The sequence below is a fragment of the Sus scrofa genome, chromosome 15 (genome assembly GCF_000003025.6).
Source record: "Sus scrofa isolate TJ Tabasco breed Duroc chromosome 15, Sscrofa11.1, whole genome shotgun sequence".
Classification (NCBI taxonomy): Eukaryota; Metazoa; Chordata; class Mammalia; order Artiodactyla; family Suidae; genus Sus; species Sus scrofa.
This window is the reverse complement of record NC_010457.5, coordinates 20,091,144-20,112,162: the sequence shown is the minus strand read 5'-3', so window position 1 is coordinate 20,112,162 and position 21,019 is coordinate 20,091,144. Positions and strand designations below refer to the sequence as shown.

Here is a 21,019-nt window from a genome sequence, read left to right as displayed (position 1 = left end):
GTTAATGTAGTGTTATTATTTAACTGCTTTGCTCCTTCTTCTTCATGCTACTGGCGACTATAGATCCATAATATCGTAAAAGAGACTACAGGTCCAAGATACAGGTGAGCATTCAAATGCTTTTATTACAGCGGAATTTTGTTTCAGAAAACATATTGCTTAAAGGTACACTTTACCCATCCCACACTTTGCCCCAAGTCCAAACATTTAACTGTTTCTCGAATTGGAGGAGGGGAAGCATTCTGGACCAGGAGGAACACTGGGGAGGAAAATTTAGCCCTACCTTGAGCTAAATTCTCCTAAAGACTTTGCCTCTTGGGCATTCCCCTTATGGCACAGTGGAAACGAATCTGACTAGGAACCATGAGTCTGCGGGTTGGATCCCTGGCCTTGCTCAGTGGGTTAAGGACCCGGCGTTGCCGTGAACGGTGGTGTAGGTCGAAGATGTGGCTTGGATCTGGCGTGGCTGTGGCTCTGGTGTAGGCCGGCAGCTCTAGCTCCAATTAGACCCCTAGCCTGGGAACCTCCACATGCCTCGTGTGTGGCCCTAAAAAGACAAAAAAACAAAAGACTCTGCCTCTTAAAAAGTGGAATGAGATCACTCACTACTTCTAGCCACAGTGCTCACTCATTTTTCTCTCTGTGATGCTCAAGAAGCCAGATCATACAGCCAAGATATTTTAAAGAAGGAGAATTAATATTCAATCTTTTTGTTCTCTCTTTAATTTGCTATTTTATTAGCTTCAATTTATAAATTATAATGTTACCAAATCCCCACCTTCATTGCTGAAGTTCCCATAGTTTTAACTTCCTCTAGGACATTTTCAATTATGGATCATTATTCCAAATTCAATTACAAATTCCAATTTTACTCAGCTTCTTAAAACCAACTTCTTATTGTCCCACTCAATCTGGGATCTTCATTGATACCGATTTACAAGACACTAGAAACAACTGCCAAGTCCTAGCTATGCCTCTCTCTCTCAAATCAGCAAAAACATTTTTGACAGAGCAAAGAAAGAACTGCAGGAGATAAGAAAATAAGCATAAAACAATGTGTTCCTTTCCTTAAGAACTTCTCAATTCAATAAAAAGGGACAATAACTGGTAATTGTAATAATTACAATGCACTGAGCTCTTACTATGTGCCAAGCACTATGCTTAACCATTATCATTCATTATCTCAAAACAAATAAAAACCCCCGTAAGATACTATGATCTCCAAATTATAATTACCAGAAGAGAGGTATAAACAAAGCAACCCGTCCCAAATTTATCTCTTCTGCTCCATTCCTACTGCCAACACCCTATTTCAAAATTCCTGCAAAGCTGGTGCTAAAGGCTGCTTGAAAATAATCTTGAAAGCTCATTTAGATGACTATTCCTAGGTCCAACCCACGAGATTCTGAATCACTGAACAAGGGGTGTTTCCAATACAGTTTAAAAAAAAAAAAAAACATACCCCTAATTCTTGCTCATTCATTCAACAAAGATTCGAGTTCCTACTATGCACCAAGTCCCATGACTTCATCTCATATTATCTCCCCAATGTCTGATCCTACTGTATTCCAATTCTGTAAATACTCTAAAAGCCCTATTTTCAACATTTCACTCATCTACTAGTATATTTTCATTCCCTCTCAAGCAAAATGATTTTGATCAAAGCTTTGCTAACATAAGAATTCCCACTGTAGTTCAGGGGTAACGAATTGGATTAGTAACCATGAGGATGAGGGTTCAATCCCTGGCCTTGCTGAGTAGGTTAAAGATCTGGTGTTGCTGTGGCGTAGGTCACAGATGCAGCTTGGATCCTGCGTTGCTGTGACTGTGGTGTAGGCAGGCAGCTGCAGCTCCAGTTCAACCCCTAGCCTGGGACCTTCCTTCCATATGCCACACATGTGGCCCTAAAAAGCAAAAAAAAAGAAAAAGAAAAAGAAAAAGAAAAGCTTTGCTGACACATAATCAACATCTGGTATACATTAAGTGCTCAATAAACATTAGTATCTTTTCACATTACATAATCTAGATCTGCATTATGTTATTACATAGTCTATAATTCATAAGGTAAGGGAATGACATGTTAAAGAGGGCTAAACTAAGAAGCTATTCTCTCCTTTCTACTGTATATGCTTTTCCTTCCCCTGCATTCATCCAAATCCTTAAAAGCAGAGCTTATATCCTATTTTCACTAGAACTTCCTTGACTCTTCCTGACCATAATAATTTTTCTTTCCTTACAAATTAAAGAATAATTATTACTGTCAGAAAAGAACATACTTTAACATTTGATTAAATGCAGGTTTATATATCCTCTAATTTCTTTTTAATGATTTTTAGCTCTAGCCTCATTAAGATTCTTGAGAGTTGATTGTATTACACATTTTAATTATAAGTCCAAGAGTACCTGGTCTGCTGCTAAGTATATAGTCAGCCTTGATATGACAATACCACTTTTTCCACCTGTTCAAGTAATCCTTAAGTTACTAACAGTACTTTCTGCCTTTTTAACAGCATCTATTTCTCTTAAAAATACCTAAACGATCCAAAAGTGTCAAAGGCTCATCCTTTAATGTAAGGAGACTATTATACAGTGCCATGGTTCTAATACTTTTATTTGCTACAATACATCGGACAAGTAGTTTAACCTCTCTAAACCTAAATTTTCCAGTCTAAAAATGGCGGTAATACTTCTCAAGACGATATGAAAAGTAAATGAGATAATATAAAGCATTTAGCACAGGACCTAACACATAATTCTTGGTAAATTAATGTTAGCTATTAGTATTTCCTGATAAACAACACCTGGAAAGTAAATTTTTTTAGAGATTAAATTTAAGCAAAGTGACAAGGAAATGAGCCTGGGAATTCATATATCCAGAAAAAAAAAATCTAAAGCAAGTCAGACTTGCACAGAAAAGTTTCTCTATTTAATAATGCTAGAATTTTTTAATAAGATTACTTTAAGCAAGAATAGAGTTATCCTTACCAATACAAATAAAGTAACATGCATAGTTCTGAAAGGGGCTCAGGAGTCGCCATGATTTAACAGAAAGAATACAGAGCTTAAATACAAAAAAAAAAAAAAAAAAAAAAGTAAATACAAATAGCAACCCTCACCACCTGCTAACCACTCGACAATAAAAAAATTCTCTAATCCTATTTTCTCATCTGTAAAATGAGGTAAAAATAACTGTCAAAAGATTAAATAAGTTAAATGAAAAGCCGGACAAGTAGGTCCTCCACTAGTGAATCTTTCCCTTCTGTGCTTAAAAGCAAAATTTCTGAACTATCTTACAATAATAAGGCTGAAAAGTTCATTAGATACAATATATTCCCAATCCAAAGTCAATATTCCAACATAAAATTGGCAGGCAGGAAGAGACTGGCAGGAAGGGAAAGGAGAAAGAGATTTTAGGCAAGACTAAGAATCCGACTTCTTATAGGAGCATGTCTGCTATACTCAACTGCAAACAGCATGTGAAACAGGACTAGTGAAGGAGTAAGAATTTTAATGAATTTTTTGGTAGCAACCAGATACAGTGAATGTTCCTGCCCCTGGAGACAACAGGAGCATTATTATTACACAGTATGTACAGAATTCATGTAAGAAAAATGAACTTTCCACTTATGTTTTCTCCTACCCATTCAGCTCTTCCCTACTGCTCTCAAACAAGATCATCCTATCTGTACTAACTGCTAGAATGTGACCACAGGATGAATAGTACAAGCTCCTCATTCACTGACTCCAATCTTATATTTTAAGACTGCTATGAAGTTTAACTCAATTAGGGAAATTCCTTAATTCATTCTAGATCTGAATATATCCAAGAGCTCTACAATAAGGCTGTAAGAGCTCTGCTATTATAATCAATGGAAATAATTTACCAATGCAGTATTTATTAGGAAAAAAAAAAAGACATAAAAGGGAAAGAAAGCCTCACAATACAAAGCTCTATAAACAAGGTACAATATAATAAAAGCATGTAAGGAGTTCTTTTACATGGCTTGAATATTGAAGAACTCTAAGGGGAAACATGCAAAAATAACTTAGGATAATCTTAACTTTACAAGTATTACAATGTTTTAAAAAATGCTTAAAAAAAGGTTTTCCCCACCATTGGTAGCAGGTTTAATTCTGTACCCACTCTCTCAATAAGAATCTGTCCCCAAATTTTATTCTATATTACTATTTCAATACAAATTTTTAAAAAGTATATAGATATGGTATCAACATGAAAGAAGTATTTCTTTCTAAATTCTTTTCACAAAGAGTTGTTTCATGATCTGAGCTTAGGTAATTCTTTATCTTATGTCGAAATGAAGTCTCTATGCTGTAGGATCTCTAATTTTAAATTTGTGAATTAAGCTTCATGTTTCCTAAATCCTACAGCTCTTACCTTAGATCACCAAATTTAACAGATGGCCACTTTTTTCAGTCACCTTTTGCCTAACTTATATAATGAAATGGAATGAGCAACCTGATTTCAGTTATGCTTCTCATATATTATTAAGCATAATTGTGATTGATGAAGGCATTGTATAAAGCACAAAAGAACACACAAATTATAGGCGCGCAATTTGCATCTGGGGACACAGTATTCTGGAACATAAAACCCCCTACTAAGGCCTTATTTAGAGATGCTTATCACAGGCCTAATTTCAATGAGGGATCCTCTAAGTGCTAATAAATTGAAGGTGTAACTTTCCAGGAGTTGCATTAACAGGCAAAAGAAAAGGCCAAAATGCCCTTTGAAAACCAAAAAAATTGGATCACTAAAAGTGGAAGTTTAGATACTCACAGCTGTTAGAAGAAAGTGAGTAGAATCCTAATCAGTTCCATTCAAATCCATAAATGTTCAGTTAACCATCTCTCCTTGTGAAGTAAAACTAATGTAATAATGTAAAATAATAACTGATATACTAAAACAAAAATATCCAAGTATAGATTGAACCCCTCTCCCCCACACCTACTGGTCACTCAGTTTTAAACTCAAGTTTGTTCTATCAGAAAGAAGTCGCTTAAGGATAGTTAACCTCAACGAAATACTCAGCATACTAGTACAAACATCCAAAACTGTATTTCAAAAGAGGAAAAATGAAGTGAGGAAAAGTTAACAAGCTACTTAAGACGTTACTACATTATTTATTAGGGCAACAAATTATCTACACTAATTTTATTGACAAGGCAATAATTACTAATGCATAAAAATATTAATTATGTAGCAATATTTTTCACATTAACCAAACATACTTGAAAATTCTTTCTCAGTCAGGCTGCCAAAGCTAACTTTAAAACTGACCCTAAACATGAAACAATTCACCAATTGGACTAAGAAGGGAGGAGAAAAAAAAAATACTGGATCAGGGAAATGTGACTGAATTAACAAAAAATAACTTTAATAAGCTGTCCGTCAAAAAACTGCAAAGAAGTTCCAAGGCTAAAAGAGGCTGGTATTTTCTAAAGGAATGTATTAATAAATCAGTTGTTTCACTATGCATGGCTGGGATTTTCGAATCTGCTACACTTGGATAAAGGTATGAGCCTGTAGAGAGAAATTTTAGAAAGCAAATAGAGAGGAGTATACCATCCTTTAAGTAACAATAGTTTGCTGAATAATAAAAAAAAGGGAAAAAAAAGTTTAGCAATCTGCCGCTCTCTGCCCCCCCCAACACGCACACCCAAAAAACTGGAGTATTTGGGAAATTAGAGAAGTAATAATATTCTAGCACAGCATACACACGCACAAAAGAAAAGATTACTGTAACAAAGCGATCACTCTACATTAAAATATAGGCAATATTTTCTTCATAAGTGTAAAATGTGCTATAACTCTCTAAAATGCCTTTTAATACAAAAGGAATGACCACTTGAACGGCACTCTACATTTTAGTAAACTACACTACAGATCAGTGATAACTCCTTGAAAAGCAAACACACCCCTTTATAACTCTATTACCTTCTCGCCTTAAGATACTGTCACAGAATGAATCTATAAAACAATTTTCCTGGATGCTTCCCTTCCTCCCTCTCTGTGGAGACAAATATATTTTTCAAGTTCACATAAATTGAAACCCCGCACCAATAACTCAAGACTTTGAAATCTACTTAATTTTCAAAGTTCTAGTAAGATGTGTTCAGGTTGGAAACGAAAAACTACCTTATAAGGGTATAAAAGACTGAAAGCAGGAAGCGGCTTTGACAAAACTAAGGAAGTTGCAGCGCGCTTGCTCACTGGGGGACTTTTTTGAGGCTAGAGAAGTAACACATGACATCTTTCTCTCAAATTAAAATGTGACTTAGTTGACCGGTAGGAACCCAGTGGGAGATGGAAAAGACCAGGAGTCGAAAAGGAAGAGGAGGTGGGTGGTCAAATGAAAGCCCCGATCTAGGTTCCCATTTTCAGAGTCCGATTCTTCCCTTTCCCCACCCACAGCCCGGGGAAGAGTGTAGTCACAGCAATCTCTTGCAAAACCCAGAAGGAGCGCTTCTCTTTTCTCGCTCCTCTGCCGGGCCAGTCCCCGGGCTCCATTCCCCTCAGTCTCCAAACCCACGGGCAGACAGGGGTACTTAAGGGAATGGAGAGCCCGGTGCGCCTAGCTCGGGGACCACCCCCACGCGACCGCAGGCCCGGGGCAGGCGACGGTCCCCGCAGCTCCTCCGGCAGCGGTGCCCACCGCTCTGGGGGAAGGGCTGGGAGGGGTCCGCGTAGGAAGCTGCTCCCGGGAACCGGGCATGGGCGAGGGTTTCCTTGGTCCCGCGCCCGGCTCCCAAAGGATGAATCGAGGGGGACGAGGGAGGCCCTGGCTCCCGGCCCCACCCCTCGCCACCCGGCGGGGCTGGGACTGACACAGCCCGCGGCAGCACCTCGCCGCACCATTCATTTCCCAGCCTCGTCCCTACCCCGCCATTTTCCTGCCTCCGCCTCAGTTTCCCCACCCCCGCCCATCAGTCCCCTTACCCTGTGCCACAGTCCACCACACAGGCCGGCAGCCGTCCCGCCATCTTCCTCCTCGCCTGCTGCTGCTGCTGCCCCCGTCTGCTCCGTGCCGGTTGGGGCCAGGGATGGGCGGCGGGAGGTAGAAGCTATCTGACCATCCACGGCCGGGTCGCCCTCTCCGTCTGGGGGGGAGCCGGGAAGCCGAAGGCAGTAGCGAGAGAGCAGCAGGCTCGGTCAGCGGCTACCACTTCCGCAACCCAGGCAGGCAGGCAGGCAGGCAATCCCCGCCCTGCCCTGCCGCGGCCTCCTCCCCCTCTTTCTTCCCTCCTCCTCACTCCTGCCCCCACCCTACAACTTCTTCCCCTCACACCGCCTTTCCCCGGGAAGCCAAGATGGCCGCCGGCGCCGACGCCCCGGCCAGGCCAGGCCCAGGCCGCGAGCGCACCCCCTTCCGGCTCCGAGCGGGCGGGGCGAGAGGGCATGCGCAGTGAGGTGCGCCGCGGGCCGCCGCTCCCATCCTGACAGTGAGGAAGTCCATTTCGGGTGTTCCTGCAGGTAGGGGTGGAGGAGTCTGTCAGCGCCTGCAATTCTCCTTCTGAAGCTGGAAGGGGCTTTTAGTTTCAATTACTTCTGTGCTGGGTCGAGGAAGGAATGGAACCACACCCCTCAGCCACGAATACCTCCTCCAGTGCCCGAAGGAAAACGGCGTAATTGAAAACGTTGTCAGCGGCACACGTCCATTTTTAACTTGAGTGGCTTCTTTTCTGGGTGGAAGAGAGCGGTATCAGACCAGGGGTGAGCAGTTGAAGGAGGAATGAACAAAAGGCTTGCGCCACGGCTGCTCTGGCTTTGTGCGGTTTTTTTGTTGGTTTTTTTTTTTTTTTTTTCAGTTGCATTTGTGCATTGTTACAACACGGTTTAGACTGTAGGCCCTCCGGAGGGCAGGCTTGTGCCCACGAGAAAGGTAAACCTCCCGGGAATATAATCTACGTAATACACTGTACACAAATAAGCCGCGGACGGTTTTGGATGATGACAGGAGATTTCCCTCTGGAGTAGTTTAAGATTCTAATGTTCCACTTACAGGATTAGACCAAGGATTAAGGACCAAGAAATATAATTAAAAAAAAAAAAAAGATTAAAACCTGGAAAGCCTAGAACAACTTCTCAAAGTGTGCTTCACAATTACTTGGAACACTTGTTAAAGCACAGCATGCTGGGCTGCATCCCCTGAAGTTCTCTGATTAGGTTGTCTGGAGCCTGGTAATTTGCATTTCTACCAAGTTCCCAAGTGATGGTCTGGACCTCCCCCACCCACCAAACTAGAAAGTTAATAGCTTTCTTCTTCATTAGGCTTATCTTTTGATAAAGCGTGTAGATTTACTTATCTGCAACTGAAACAGAAATCCTTTTCCTAAGGATGTCTTATTATTCCAGAAGATCACATAGCAATGGTTAGACCAAACTGGGGGATGAAATACAGGTTTTTCATTCGTTTGGTACATAAGAATTGCTCACCCACTCTCTTATGACAGAGATATGCTCACCCTGAATATCCAGTAGGCACAAAAAAAGGTAAGGTCTCTGTTGTAGAGTTTACAGTTAAGTGAGAAAACATACAAATTGCATTAAGAGCAGTAGAAATCACAAAATTGGGCTACAAGAAATGAGGAGTGGGAGAATGGAAAGGAGGTAAAAGGCAGGGCACTGAAAAGCTAAGGGCTGTAGGATGGTAGGCGATCTGGGAAAGGGTGAGAAAGAAGGAAACCTCCAGGAAGTGGGAATAGCAAGAGTCAAGGCCCTGAGACCAGAAGGAGCTTGGCTTCTTCTACAAGTTGAAGAAAGATGCAAGTGGCCAAAGTGAAATGAGCCATGGCAGATGAAATGGGAAGTGAATCCTGAGAGATAAGGAAGAATCAAACAATGCAAAGATTCGTAGATTTCTCTAAGCGTCTTAAAAGTTTAGCCTACAAGCAACTTGGAAGCCATCAGAGACTTAAGCAATGAAATGTTGTGGCAGCTTTTTGTTTTGTTCTATTTTTCCCTACATGTAGAAGATGCTGTATGAGGATTCTTTGCTGCCTTTTCCGCCATCAGGTATTTAAGATCATTTGGGAGAGCAGGTGCTTGAAGATTAGCTCCGACAGAAGAGGGAGATGTGGATTGGTTGGAGTAGAGTAAAGGGTTTCCTGCATCACAGGTAAGTCAGACTAAATGGGTCATACCAAAGGGGTCCCACGGACGGAGGTGAGGAACTTAAACTCAGAGGAATTCTCATGCTTAGGAAAGCCCACGGTGGTACATCTTCAATATGGCTGCCCAAATGCTGGGCTTAGGTGGTGTCCTGGAAGTGATTACGTCAGTGTTCAGAAACCGCAATGCTCCCATAGTCCAAGCAGGTGACCTTGTGAGTGAAGAGGGCTGTGAGGAGGATTTGGCAAAGTGAAGAGCCCATAGAAGAAAGTAGAAGATTGTTGCTATGAAGGAATGCAGGCCCATTGTTGCCAAAGCTTCCCTTTTTTCAAGAAAAGTTGGAAATCTGTATTTTTATGTGGTGGCAACTAATTATTTGAAGGCTATATCTGACCGGTGGACTGCTGATTTTTCAACGTTTGATTTGAAAGGCTGTTTAATGTTTACTTGCCTGTTATATTCAAATATCATGTCACTGCTCAGTACTGGATCTCATTTCATAGGCTTGAGGAAACCTGCCACAGTCTCTCTCACACAGTCAAGCATGTCCTTTGTCTTAGAGACTCTGTTAGAAGCATTTTAGAGCTTCCAACACTTGTGAGAAGTGTCATTTGTGTAGGTTCCTCATAATTTGTCTACCCAAATGCTTTGCTTGCTTAAGACCCTTTCTACTTCCTGCTTTCTACACGCCACATCGGTCAACCTCAACACGCTGTGGTGGCTGAGCCTTCCTCAGCTGTGCAGAGCCTTCGGATGCACATCCGGCCAAAGTGTTTCTGACCACCCTGTTTGCATATGCACCCTCCTTCCTGCTCACCCTTCTCCAAATACAGAGAAGCAGAGGATGTCAGAGCTAGGAGGCCTCTTGGAAATGATCTCGTTAGATGTGAAGAGCACAGTGGTGGTTTGGTGGGGTTTGTTTGTCCTATGTCCTTTACTCCCTAAAAGCACCCTGATTTTCCTTTTAGTTCTGGTCAACCAAGTCCTTGTTTTTTGTCCATTTCCAAGCTCCATTCCCAACCTTTCAAGCATTTGTGAATCTTGCAGTATCCTTCCAATTAATTCCCCTTTGCCTAAGTTAGTGGTACTCAGATTCTATTACTTGCATCAAATTTAAAAGTGATACAGAAGCAGAGAGTTTAAGTGATTTTTCCCAATATCTTAGAGAAACTAAGGAACAGAGTCCAGATTAAAATGAAGTTCTGACCCCTTCTCAGGGCTCTTTAATTGTAATGCCACAAGCATTGTCTAATTTTGACTGATATGCTGGTTACCAGTTAACATGAGATCTTCTAGGTCATTCTTGTGCTTTAATGTAAATTTAGCAAATGTCTCTGAATCTTAAAATGTCCAAGAAATTCATGTCACTCGATCTCCATTATTTTAAAGGGGGAAACTTTTTTTTTTCTAAAAATCAACTTAGGCATTCGCTACAGGGGTGACTGTTTGCAAACTGGCAGACCATTCAAATCCACAGAGAGCATTGATTAAGGCAGGTAGATAAATAGTCCATGTCCATGCAGCCTAGTGGTCAGAGGGGATGATAGCTGTGAATTGTGGCTTCCCCCTTCTCAAGTTGTGTGATCTTAAACTACTAACTTGTGTATAAAGAGATCACTGAGCTTGGAGTCAAGAGAATTGAGTATGAGCTCTTTAATCCTTTTCTTCATCTATAAAATTGGCAGAAATACCTAAAGCTGGAATTTTTTAAAAGCATGTTATAAATTATAAAATGACTTTGTGAACAGATAAGAGCAGTATGGTTGAATTATAATGTAATGACTCTTTGGAGTTCCCGTCGTGGCGCAGTGGTTAACGAATCCGACTAGGAACCATGAGATTGCAGGTTCAATCCCTGGCCTTGTTCAGTGGGTTAAAGATCCGGCATTGCCGTGAGCTGTGGTGTAGGTTGCAGACGCGGCTCGGATCCTGTGTTGCTGTGGCTCAGGAGTAGGCCGGCGGCTACAAGTCAGATTAGACCCCTAGCCTGGGAACCTCCATATGCCGCGGGAGCGGCCCTAGAAAAGGCAAAAAGACCAAAAAATAAAAAAAAATAAATAAATAAAGTAATGAGTCTTTTATTTATTACTTATACAAACCTAAACACCCAAAAATTTGTCCTCCTTTTCACAGAATTTCTTCGGGCCTGTGTGCTTACCCTTTTAATACTGTCATTGCACAAAATATTTTTGGAAGGTTTCCTTAAGACTTGCCCTCAGAGCCTGTTGTACATTCCTTTAAATATTTTTATTGGTGACAAATCTTGGCCTTTTGTGAGTAGATTTGCTTTTTAGAATTAGCTAAAAGTCATTTTTCAAAGCCAAGTCAAATGAATAAAATGACCAGTCAACTAGGGCTATGGTTTTTATCAAGTTTTGTGTGACTCTAAAATAATAAAACCGGTTTTTAAGGTCTGTTTGGTTTTTTTTTTTTTTTTTTTTTTTTTTTTTTTTAGGGCCACACCTGCAGCATATGGTGGTTCCCAGGCTATGGGTCAAATCAGAGCTGCAGCTGCTGGCCTACACCACAGCAACACCAGGTCTGAGCCACATCTGCAACCTACACACAGCTCATTGCAATGCCAGATCCTTAAGCCACTGAGCAAGGCTAGGGATTGAACTTGAGTCCTCATGGATGCTAGTCAGATTCATTTCCACAAAGCCAGGATGGGAATTCCTTTAAGGTGATTTAAAAACTGCTTCTTACCATGTTTCTAAAAAAGTTCTAGAAAGATTTCACCAAATGGTCACATCCCTGGGATAAAAATATTACACTCATTCTATATTTAATTTCCATTGAACATATATTTCATATAGTGATGATGTCTGTACAGTTTAAAATGAGGCTAGATTCTGTGGGATATCACCCTCTTACCCTCCACTGCCTCCAAATTATGAATAGTTTATTTAAAATATAACTCTCAGTTTAAAAGAAAATAAAAATTAGACCCCCCTCACACACATAACATGTTACATATAAAAACAAAGTCCAGGGAGTTCCCCTTGTAGCCCAACTGGCTAAGAACCCAAGATGGTATCCGTGAGGATGTGGGTTCAATCCCTGGCCTCGCTCAATGGGTTAAGGATCCCATGTTGCCTTAAGCTGCAGTGTAGGTTACAGATGTGCCCCAGATCTGGTGTTGCCATGGTTGCTGCCTAGGCCGGCAGCTGTAGCTCCCATTCCTAGCCTGGGAACAAAAAAAAAAAGAATCCAATTGTAGCAGTTCTGTTTGCTGCAGAGGCATGGGTTGGATACCCAGCCAGATAGAGTGGGCTTAAAGAATCCAGTATTGCAGTTGCAGCTTGGATTCAGTCCCTGTCCTGGGAACTTCCATATACTATGGGTGAGGCCATTAAAGAAAAATAATAATAAAAAACGTTTTTAAATAAAAACAAAGTCCAGATGGACTACAAATCCTTATAGTAAAATAAAATCCATACTCCTTATTGGTCTGCTGAGCCCACTTTCTGATACCTGCCTCTCTCTCCAACTTGCTTCTTCCTTTCTCAGAGGCATTAGCCATGTCAGCCTTCCTACTCTTCACACACACCGAGGCCATTCCCACCTGCATCTTCTTCCTGGACTTCTTTAATCAGTAGTTATTCCTGAATCAGTTTAAATCCCATCTCCTCAGAGAAGTTCTTCCTGACCATTCAGTCTGAAATAGGCTGTCTCACTCTACCACGTCACCATGTTTTAATTCTCTGGTGAAATGCCTCACTTATTTATTGGTTTATTTGATTATTGTTTGTCTTTTCCAACTGGAAAACATTTACACTAGAATTTGAAGAGGACCTGACACATAATAAGTGCTCAACAAATATTAGTTGAATGAATGAGTCAAATAATAAAAATAAATCTATAAGGACATTAGAAAATTAGAAGAAAATTTAGGAAATTATTTGTGTTACCTCAAGGTTGGAGAGGCTTTCTTACATAAAAGAAGAAACCCATAGTCATTCATTGGAAAGATTTGGTTACATAAATTTCCAATGACTAAATTTTTTAAAGAAATTATAGATTAGAAGAAAATATTTAATCACATATGACAAAAATTAACATCTCTAATAGTAAAAAATGATAAGAAAAAGGCAAATTATCCAACAGAAATATTGGCATTGGCGTTCTGTTGCGGCTCAGTGGTTAACGAATCCAACTAAGAAACATGAAGTTGCCAGTTCGATCCCTGGCCTTGCTCAGTGGATTAAGGATCTGGCGTTGCCGTGAGCAGTGGTGTAGTTGGAAGATGCGGCTCGGATCCTGTGTTGCTGTGGCTCTCGTGCATGCCGGTGGCTACAGCTCCGATTCGACCCCTAGCCTGAGAACCTCCATATGCCACGGGAGCTGCCCAAGAAATGGCAAAAAGACAAAAAAAAAAGAAAAAGAAAAAAAAGAAGTATTGGCATAGGGAGTTAATACAAATTCCCTAGAGAAGAAATTTAATTGGACAATTAACATAAGAAAACAATCTTTTCATTGCTGGTAGTAAGGAAACTACTAGTTAAACAATGCTAAGTTTCTTTTCACCCATGATTCAAAACATTTAAAAGGAGAAAAAAGTATTCAGTGCTGATGCCCATGTAAAAGAATGGACATACACTAAGCACTCTTCCTGAGAATGAATTGCCACAACCTCCTACAAAGTTAACCATCACTATCTATTAAAACTTAAAGTTTGCTTGCTTAGTCTTAGGAATCCCATTTGGTGAATTCTAAAAAAAATTAGTACTGATGTTGGGAGTTTACTTGTTGCTCACTGGGTTATGAATTTGGTGTTTTTACTGGGCGGCTTGGGTCACTGCTGTCATGTAGGTTTGATCCCTGGCCTGGGAACTTCCACATGCCCAGGGCATGGCCAAAAAATAAAAAATAAAAAAATAAATACTGATGCTGGAGGGAAAGAAGATTATGGGAGTTCCCGATGTGGTTCAATAGAATCGGTGGCGTTTGGGGAGTGCTGGGATGCAGGTTTGATCCTGGCCTGGCACAGTGTGTTAAGGATCTGGCGTTGCCACAGCTGCAGCCTTAGGTCACAACTGTGGCTCACATCTGATCCCTGGCCCAAGAACTCCAGATGCTGTGGGGTGGCCAAAAAAGTAAAAGAAAAAAAAAGAACAAGAAGATTATGATCATGAAGAATTATTTACAAATTTGAAGATTTAGAAATATAGCCTTCATTTCCAGTACTTCTGTGACCATTTTAAATATGGGGTTCTTTTTAACTTAGAAAGTTAAGGAGCCTAGATCTTGAGGAGCTCCTGAAGTTTCTTCCATATGTCTGAATGAACCTGCAGGGGTATGGAGCAGAGACCGGTATTCATATCCTCTCCTTAATCACAGTAGCTGGATTTTCTTCTGGTGTCTATGTGCCCAGCCGAAGGACAGTATTTCTCCATTTCCTGTTCAGCTAGGTGTGGCTGTGTGATAAAGTTATGGCCAGTGAGATATAAGTGGAAGTAGTTGGGTGGAACTTCTAGAACATATCTTTAAAGAAGACTGACTCAGGAAAAGTACCATTTTGTCATTTGCTCTCCACTTTTTTTAAACTTCTTGAAATAGATCAAGTGACTAGAGCTTTTAGCTCTTAGAGATGACTAACTGACCCTGAGACCAGAAGCCAGGTCCCAGGGAAGGTGGAGCAGAAAAATAGGAGGAGCTCAGGTCCTTTATGCTGTATAAACTATGGACCACACACTTCCAGACTTATCTTGCATAGAAGAAAAAGAAACCCTTAAAGTTTAAGCCACCGTAATTTGACATTTTTGGTCCATGGAGCTGAATCTAATTCTAATTGCTAATACCATGACATAATGTTAATTACAAAAAGCAAGTTGCTAAGTAATATCAGGAGGATATATATAACTCAAATGCTTAAGCTGGTAATGTAAACAGGTGGATTAGAGAAGCTACGAATAATAGGGAATGGAAAGGACCATGTTACACTGGAAAGCCTGTGAGCATCAATAATATTATTACCCAGTAGACATGTGGATCAGACTGTTCAAGTTAAATTTCCCTTATGTTTTGCCAACAAAATATTTTCTCCCACTGTGGGCCGCCAGTTTGTGACCTTTGATTTGTAGTGTGCTCTAATATTTGGAAAACTACAGAGAGAAAAAAAAAAAAGTAAGGCAGGGAGAAAAAAAGGAAGGGTGGGCCCCATATACATATATGTATATTTATATGCAGTATAAACATAGAAACTGTATGGAAGTTTGCACAGGAAGCAATGGAGACCTAAAAGAGATGAGATTGAGGGGAAGAAATTAACTTTTCATTATAACTTTTGTTATAACTGTATTTTCTGTCTCGTCACAATGAATATACATTAATTTTGTAATTTTAAAAAAATCGAATAAGGTAGGAGGAAAATCCTGAGAACTTACCAGACTGGAAATCCAGTGCAAATGTCACAACATAGTCATAGAAAACTTTTAGGATAATTCAGTCTGAGCAAGTTCAATGTGTCTTAGGGGCAGGTCATTAAATATTAACACCTAAAGCTAGAAAATACAAATTTGAGAAAGAAAACAAATACATTGTAGGTTGCAGTGACTTTTGTTAAATGCAGATGAACAGAAAGTCATATAAACATACGTACCAATTGGAGAAAAAATGGAGGGAAAAATGTTTCAGGAAATGGAAACAATTTTTAAATAAAATTTAAAAAGAAGTGAATTCTGAGCTCTTTGAAGTTACCATGTGACCCAATATATAAATTTCATTTAGTTTAACATATATTGGTTTTTATTGTTTATTCATTTATTTGTCTTTTTAGGGCCCCATCTGCAGCATATGGAAGATCCCAGGCTAGGGAGCGAATCAGAGCTAAGCTGCTAGCCTACACCACATCTCACGGCAACGCCAGATTGTTAACCCACTGAGCAAGGCCAGGGATCTAACCCGAGTCCTCATGGATACTAGTCAGGTTCATTACCACTGAGCCAGGACTGGAACTCCCTATGTTCTTATTAAAACCAGTTCTAGTTCTAGGGCAGCTCAGCTTTTCAAATATTCACTGCTTTTTTTTTCTACTTTTGTCTCAGGCACTGCTATCTCTTCCAAACACATATCTGAGGAATGTTTAGGCTTCTCATCTCAATCAAAAACTGCAACTATGTCTAAATACTCATGTCGCAACAGTAGAAAGGGTGGGGGAAAAACTGTAACTGCAATGTATACATCTAAGGATGACCTGACCCCCTTGCTGTACAGTGGGAAAAAAAAAAAAAAACTGCATTTGTTGAGAAGAAATTCCAATTTGATGAGAAGAAACTGAATTGTGAATATATTTTTCTTCTGACACTTCTATTTTCATTCTTTGATAAATTTAATGACCTATGACAGTTCTCATGTTTCTGGAACTTGCCTCCCAATTAGAGAAGAAGCCAATGATGACTATATTATAAATAATAAGTTGTTTAGCTGTTTGGGGTTTATCCAAAATGAAGTTTATCAAACTTTCTCCTTCTGTTTTCTCCATCCTCCACCCAGCCCCCGACATATACTATATGCCATAGCAGCATATATGGTTGGGGAGTTATAATCCTTAAATAGCAGTCAGTTGCTCTAACACTGTGTCAAGTATTTTTTCCACAAAATAATAATTTTATGGAAGGGTCTTAGTATACCTCCCCCGTCTAGCAAATGAGGAAACTGGAGTACAGAAAGTTAAGTGACTTATTTAAGATCTCACAACAGTAGTTCCCATCCATTGTGGCTCAGCGGGTTCAGAACCCAACTGAGGTGGGTTTGATCCCTGGCCTTCCTCAGTGGGTTAAGGATCTGGCATTGCCAAATGGTACAGCATAGGTCACTGATGCAGCTCAGATCTGGTATTGCCATGGCTGTGGTGTAGGCCTGCATCTGCAGCTCCAATTTGACCCCTAGCCCTGGAACTTCCATATGCTGCATTGGGGCCGTGAAAAGGAAAAAGAAAAAAATCCACACAATTCTATTATAATATAGCAAATTCAGTGATGCTATAAAATCAGACATAATGTGTTATGGTCAAGAGTAGTAAATGAGAGAAACCAAGCTCAATCCAGCTTAAGAATAAAAAGGAAGTTTTTTCTTTACACAGTGAGTGGATCTCAAATAAGTATAAATCCCAAGGGATAGACTGGGTCCAGGCACAGCTGGATGCAAAGTTTCAAAAATATCACAATTTGCCTCTTTCTCTTTTGGCTTTTCTGGTCACTGTGTTGGCTTCATCCTTAGGCAGAATTACTCGTGTAATAACAAAAGTGGCTTGTGTCCTAACAGTTTATCAACCCCAGTGCAAGAGAGTACATCTTTCTTGGTGGTCCCAATAAAGGAACTGGGACTAACCTGGATCAGGTATCTTCCCAGAGCACTTTGCTGTGACTCCACTTAGCCAAGCCTGGTCACATGCCCCCTTTTCCCAACCAGTCTTACCAAAAACCGCACATGGACAGAAAGTGGAGGAGGAGGAGGAATCACAAAGGGAAAAATAAGTGTTTATTACCCAAAGAGAGGTAATGAATGTAAGGCAAGCAAAAGCAAATGAAGTCCATTAAATATTCCATTTGTATTTACCTTGACTTATAAACTGATACAACTAAGTGTTAATTTCCTGCTTAGTGGTTGGGGGTTCATGATATGTTCATTAAAACAAAAATTCTACCAGCACTAAAAGCAGAAAAAAAATAGAAATAACACTGAAAAATATTTTTGACTTGGCCAAAAAAAAAGCATTATATGTGTGTTTATATTGCCAGCCCACAAATGAACACAAAAGCAATTGAAAAATAAAAACATTGGACATATGCCAAAAAATACATTAATCTAAATGTTTAATGATTCCCTCAATCCTGCACGGGAAGAGCAGTCATTATATTTTTGCAGTAGCCTTTGTTATTTTGGTTTCCATTTCATCTCAAATGCTGATGAGCTTCTGCTAGCTTCACTTAACAGAGTTCGTTTGGAAGGTATATAATTATTAAGTTCATAAAGAGAAATGGTCTATTCACAGCCAATTTCTACCATGGTGTAAATAGAACTCTGCTTATTCATTTATCCATTCATTCATTTATTTATGTCATATTCCAGTTATGAATCAGGAACAAGACTGGACACTAGGTTAAAGAGATGAGATGAGTAATTTGCAGCCCCGCCTTTTGAAGAAGTCAAAGTACAGTAAGAGAAACAGACAAATGAAAATTAAAGTAAACCATGAACAGGGTTTTGCACATTGCTTTTAGAAGCAGAGGAAGACCCACAGTTCACTCAGCTGAAAGATCAGGGCAGGCTTTAAAAAAGACTTAGGAATTGGTTTCCAGAGTGGAAAAGGAGTGAAAGGCACTTCCGGAGAGAACAGCATGTGCAGTGACTCAGAGACTTAGAAAAACCCTGGGAGGTTTCAGAAGTGGGTTACAACCATGGCTGTGGCAGTGGGGTGTGTACCAGAGAACAGTCAATGTAAATGACTTTGTGTGATCAGTTTGGATTTCATCTTGCAGTTCCAAAACCCTGGTCCCACAGCTAGAACAAGGCTGAAAGGAAAAATACACATTCCCCAGGTACCACTTCCGAAAATTTTGGTATAAGAGAAATCTGTTGGGAAAAAGTTCCCTAACGAGCCACTGGGGCACATCCAAGTCTCAGAGCCATTGTGTGTTGACAGTGGGGATCTATAATCAGAGGGTACTGGGATGAGAATAACATGTTTTAGAAAGATAGTTCTTTGCCAGTAGCAAGTTGCAGTAGAGCAGGTCTAAACAGGAGATGGAGAGACCTGATAGGAGACCGTTGTGATAGAATACATTCAGAAATGGCAGTTACCTGCACTGTGGCAGAGGCAGATGTTCAGAGAAATGTTTTGAGAAATGTGATCGAGACCTCTAGATGATCTGTTTGATGTGGGAAGTGAAGCGTGTGTGGTGTGGGGGAAGCAGAGGGTGGAATTAAGTTTGTAAAGGGTACCCTTGAGAAGTGGGAGTGAGAGGTAAACAGGAGCGTGGCTGTGTGTACAGCAGTGTGATGTTAGCTCGTGGTGGGAGACCAGGCTGGAGCTTGCCATGGGCAGGAGGCCAAGGCTTGGGACTGGCCTCTCTAAGATCCAGAGGCTCAGATTTGCAAACCTTGAGGCTGAAAACTTGTAGATGACTCCTCACCTAGGACACCTCCTTTCTTTGTGCCATCTTGGCCCCTGCCAATAGTCACCTCTCCTAGCTTCTATAGTAGCCTCTCAAGCCTTCTTTCTAACATATAAGCCTCCTGAAGCCAGGAATTATGCGTGTTACATATTCTCAGAGCCTTGTGTCTGCACATATTTGATGTCTACCTTGCAGGGTATATGAATTTTATTAATTATCTAGCTATGTATAGCTACAGTGGCCTCATTATATCTGGAGCCTTTGGGCCTTATGTGTGCATGTGTTTGTGTGTTTATATAAACTTGTACTTCTGTAATTCTACATGCTTCCTTTATTATTTTCCCAAATGTACATTTTTATGATAAGAGTTTGCAAAATACATTCTTTCTTTCAAAGATTAATTACTGTGAGATGCTGTGTGATTAGTGAACCAGGCATCTCCTACAGATATTAATTTAGATTCCACCAAGAAGGGCTTGGTTAATAAAAAAAAATTGTTTTAAAAACATTCAATTTAATTAATTAAAGATAAGGATCAGTTTTCAACTTAGTTATCCAAATAAGCATTTGTGGATTCAGGGAGGTTTTTTATCTTTGTTTTTGTTTTTGTTGCTTTTCATTTTTGGCCTCTCTGCAGCATATGGAATTCCTCGGGCCAGGGATCAGGTCTAAGCTGCAATTGCAACCTACTCTGAAGCTGAGGCTAATGCTGAGTCCTTTAACCCACTGGTCTGTGCTGAGGATCAAGCCTGCATCCTGGCACTGCAGAGATGCTGCTGATCCCATTGCACCACAGCAAGAATTCTGAGATTATTTTTAAATACTATGGTCACTTTAAAATATCTACTTATCTTTTTCTCAATTTATTTCTTTTTCTCATGTTATGCTGTATAGAATAAATAAGAAAATCTTTACTCAAGCCCCAAAGAAGGCACTGCCATGAAAGATAAATAATATAAGGACAGAAAATGTAGGACTAACTATGTGGTTACATTACTTTCTATGTATAAGCTTTCATACTGTTTATTGATTGGATGATTCCTTTTTTGTTTATTCCTCATTATCTTTGGCTTCCTCACTGTAGGTAAGTGCCTTCTGAGTACTTAACAGGAAGATCCTCCTTAAGGAGTTTGAAATCAACAGAAAGCTACAACTTTTCTTAATAATCAACTCTCATGAGAAAGAGCAGTGATTAATATCAGTAATTTAAAATTAAAGTTTCCAATCAGATGTGGAAATTAACTTCAAATAATCAGAAAATGTAAATTAGCAAAGATACTGGCCCAAACTAAGAAAAGCCTGTTTTGATTATTTAGAATAGATTCCTGCATACAGATAAAGATTTGTTCCTGTTTAAGCCTTTTGACCCTTTGTGACTTCCCTGTATGTGTTGATGTTCCATCCCCTTGATATGGCCTAATCATTATGAAAATCTAGAACTTATTTCCAATGATCTCGAGCAGACTGTTCTATGCATCTCTACTTATAATTTTTTTTTGGTTTAGATAGAGCCTTTTTTTAAAAATTATAGTTGATTTACAATATTGTGCCAATTTCTGCTGTATAGCAGTGACACAGTCATATATGTTTATATATACACATTTCTTTTTTTTTTTTTTTTTTTTTTTGTCTTTTTGCCTTTTCTAGGGCTGCTCCCATGGCGTATGGAGCTTCACAGGCTAGGGGTCTAAATGGAGCTATAGCCGCCAGCCTACACCACAGCCACAGCAACGTGGGAGGGATCTGAGCCGCATCTGCAACCTACACAATA

The 21,019-nt window shown here is 40.0% G+C and overlaps 1 protein-coding gene across 2 annotated transcripts in view; it reads right to left on the bottom strand.

The window, feature by feature from the left end:
• The window catches only part of ACTR3 (ARP3 actin related protein 3 homolog), a 66,914-nt gene extending 59,559 nt beyond the window's left edge, over window positions 1-7,355 (bottom strand). The window contains exon 1 of one of the 2 annotated variants that reach the window (XR_002339000.1): window positions 6,959-7,355. Coding sequence is in view for 1 of the 2 variants with exons in the window: in NM_001134343.1 (NP_001127815.1) it covers window positions 6,959-7,002 (44 nt within the window). In the remaining variant the exon portion in view is untranslated. 2 annotated transcript variants of the gene reach the window in all.